This window comes from Apaloderma vittatum, unplaced genomic scaffold (assembly GCF_000703405.1).
Source record: "Apaloderma vittatum isolate BGI_N311 unplaced genomic scaffold, ASM70340v1 scaffold986, whole genome shotgun sequence".
Taxonomy (NCBI): domain Eukaryota; kingdom Metazoa; phylum Chordata; class Aves; order Trogoniformes; family Trogonidae; genus Apaloderma; species Apaloderma vittatum.
In genome coordinates this window covers 1-3,693 of record NW_009722072.1, presented here as the reverse complement: position 1 = coordinate 3,693, position 3,693 = coordinate 1, and the positions used below count along the sequence as shown (strand labels likewise).

The 3,693-nt window shown below is 45.1% G+C and overlaps 1 protein-coding gene across 1 annotated transcript in view; it reads right to left on the bottom strand.

The window, feature by feature from the left end:
- Window positions 1-2,564, bottom strand: part of LOC104275607 (plexin-A4-like) — a 20,782-nt gene extending 18,218 nt beyond the window's left edge. Inside the window, exons 1-2 of the mRNA XM_009871606.1 lie at window positions 2,525-2,564; window positions 1,042-1,232 (exon numbers count right to left, since the gene is read on the bottom strand). Of these exons, the coding sequence (XP_009869908.1) occupies window positions 1,042-1,232; window positions 2,525-2,564 (231 nt within the window). The remainder of the gene's footprint in view (window positions 1-1,041; window positions 1,233-2,524) is intronic.
- Window positions 2,565-3,693: the final 1,129 nt, after the last annotated feature.

Below are 3,693 nucleotides of genomic sequence, written 5' to 3'. Positions count from 1 at the left end.
CTTTCCCTCCCTCGAATGGTCATGATGAGGAAAGAAAATTGCTCAGCCCAAGAGGGGAAACAATAAACTCCCAGCCTTGTTACTCTTGCTGTATAAGTTTCACAGCTGCTTTCCTGCCATCTCCGCAAAAAAAGAACACAAAACCAAACATGTCCTTAGTGTTGAGTTTGTGATCCAGAACAGAAAGCGAAAGGGGTAGGGGACGTATCCCCAAACAGCATTATTCGGCACTGGTCCAATGCTTGCTGGTTTACACCAGCTGGGGCCCAAGCCCTGGGGAGCATCATTTTGTTTTTACATTGCATGATCCATAAAAGCATCTTGATGATAGAGAGCTGGGCATGTATCGGGGCTAAAGACAATTTATCTCCAAATCCCACCGCGACAAAGATAGCCTGAGCGAGGCTGTGGAGAGTCAGACATCAGAGACAAAACTGAGCTGAGGAACGATTGTGCAGGTAAAAATGTATTGTAGAACTTAAGCATGTGTTAGAGACCTGTCTGATGGGCAAATTCAGACAGTATTTGCATGAACACATGAAATTATATTTGTGCCTATTCACAACCTGTCAAGAAATGCTAAAAGTCCAAATTTTAGACTTTAGGACAAGAGGAAATGATCTCCAGTTGTGCCAGAGGAGGCTTAGATTGGATATTAGGAAAAAATTCTTTGTGGAAAGACTTGTCAAGCACTGCAACAGGCTGCCCAGGAAAGTGGTGGAGTCACCACCCCTGGAGGTATTTAAAAGATGTGTAGATGAGGTGCTCAGGGACATGGTTTAGGTGCTAGGTTAACAGCTGGACTCAATGATCTTAAAAGTCTTTTCCTCCTCGTTGTCCTCCAATGTCTCTTTCCTGATTGCTTTCTAAATTTGAGCTCCTTCCCTATGAGCTCGGAGCATTCTTTTTTTTTAAATTTATTTTCCTGCTGCTCTTTTTATCTCCACTTGGCATACTTTAAGCAGCCTCTTATTTCTTGTAGTTCCACTGCAGCCTTGAAAAAACACATTTCTCACCCTCATCCCCACCCCTACCGTGTACCTTGGTGGCAAGTAGTCTTGTAAGGTAGATCTCAGAAACCATCTTGCTGCCCCGATCACCCTCTTTTTGGTCACCATGTTCATGGTTCTTCACCAAATGCCACATCTTGACACCGCTTTCAAGGTCAGGGGTGATCATGGGTGTGCGGGAACGGAGGCTGTCCGGGCTGCCTGTGTAACGGATCATGTTTTCTGCAAAGAGAGATGTGTGTGTCTCAGCCCAAGTAGCACTTATATAGGAACTGACAGCTTTCACCAAGGAAATATGCTTATGACGTGCCACCTAATAGAAGTTTTGCATCAGAGAGGCAAGAAGAAGACCTCTTCCATCTGAGTTTTTTAGCAGGTATCATTCAGTGTATGGAGTAGACGCTCCTACAGATTCTGACGTGGGGCTGAGATAATCACAGCTGGTGAGTCCACCATGAGGAGAGGTTAGTCTGGGTCTCCAAAATGGGAAGGTGGTAGCAGGACTGAAATGTCCCTACTCTCACAAGCTCCTAATTTCCATATTAGTATTAAATAAATTTCCATCAACCCATTCGTAACATGAGGGCAACACAGATGAGGGGAGACCTTATTGCTCTCTACAACTCCCTGAAAGGCAGCTGCAGGGTGTTGGCCTCTTCTCCCCAGTGAATAGCGACAGAACAAGAGGGAATGGGTTCATGTTGCACCAGGGGAAGTTTAGATTGGATATTAGGAAAAACTTCTTCACTGAAAGGGTGGTGAAGCACTGGAATGTGTTGCCGAGGGAGGTGGTGGAGTCACCATCCCTGGACGTGTTTAAAAAACGGCTAGATGTGGCACTTCAGGAGATGGTTCAGTGTTAGGGTGGTGTAGGGCTGTAGGTTGGACTTGATGATCTTAAAGGTCCTTTCCAACATTTATGATTCTATTCTACGATTCTATAAATCACCTGGTGGAATCATAACGTGTGACAGAACCCCCAGATCAGATGTATGGACCAGGCCTTGACATCAAAGCATTAGCTTATGACAGAGCAATTTGCTCAGCAAAGATGAGGGATTATAGGAAGAAGTTCTTGCCCATGAGGGTGGTGAGACCCTGGCACAGGTTGCCCAGAGAGGGGGTGGAAGCCCCATCCCTGGAAGTTTTTAAGGCCGGGCTGGATGGGGCTCTGGGCAGCCTGATCTAGTGGGGGATGTCCCTGCCCATGGCGGGGGGTTGGAACTGAATGATCTTTAAGGTCTCTCCCAACCCCGACAATTCTATAATTCTATGATTCTATGATTCTAAGTCAGCCAAGCCAGATGTGATGTCAATGTTGACACTATTAAATTAAACGAAGCTCAAACACTGGCTCTCAGTTGCCTGTGTTCTTTACCTCTTACTATGTTCCCTGGCAAATCTTTGGCCTGGGACAACAAGCACTGTCACTGTCAGACGTTGCCCAGGACTGGTTCAAGTGACAGTACCAGCTACTCCTAGTAACCAGTATGGTTAAATGCAACTTGTTTTACCTGTATAGATGTCAGCATCCCATGACATGATGCTTGGCATTATGGCCAGAGACCAGGCAATAACCTTTTTGCATAGCAATACTGACATGGCTCATGTGGCCTCTTACCTGCCTCCTCAACCCCAGGAGGAGTTGCCTCACCTCCCTTCCTCGGCATCAAAGCAATCCAATCACTCCTGCCCAGCCATCTTCGCTCCCGGCTCCAAAATCTTGCTTTGACAGAAAGCAAATCAAAACCCTAGGTGGGCCTACCCAAATTTCTTCTCCAAGGACACCTTTAGCTGCCACGTTTTACCTCCCTTTGCCTCTGAGTGATGGCACAAGGCATTCCACTCTCCTTGACCTTCCAGCAATGCTGCAAATTGAGACTTTTCCAACCATAATTAACAGAAGAGTGTTGCACCTTTCTGCAGCAAGATCTGAATCAGCCTCATTAATGCATTACCAATCTCTACATATTAATTATCAGATGGAATATCCTTTTTCTCTCTGGATACTGTTTTCTTAATTGCAATTAACAATCACTTCTGACCCACCACATTTTTCTCCTCCCCCTGCGTTCTTCCCCATTCCCTCCTCCTGAAAAATCAAATGGCAAAAGAATTAGAGAAATCCAATAGAAATTAACCCCCCTCAAGTCTTCCTTTTCAAAGGTCACTGTGTCTTTTAGTAATTGCAACAACATGGCAAAGAGGATGAATATTAATAGGGTCTGGTGGATTGCTTATGTCCTTGGAGAAAGAACAAGGGGGGCCCTCTGGACATTGAGTAACTGTAGTTTCCCTCAAGCTAAAAGGGGTAAGAAGGATTGGAGATGCTTTCATAAATAATAATAAACTGATATGACAGGTCTGTCCAAGTCAGAGGGTGATTTTGCAGCACTCTGGTTGAGCATTAAAGATCTTCTGCTTTGCCGTCCACCTTCACCATAGTGAGATATGTCCTGGGCTGCAATTCTAGTGTGAGGGAGAAAGCTGTGATGGTGCGAGAAAGACTCAGGAGGTCGCTCTTTGACTCTCCAGAAGACTTTCCACCTGGTCTCTATGTCACAGCTGCCTTGTTCTGAATTTTCTCATGGGTAAAGAGGGAACAATCACCACTGCCTTGAGATATACTGATACAAGACCTCAGTAACCCACTTATTATTATTACTATTATTATTATTATTAT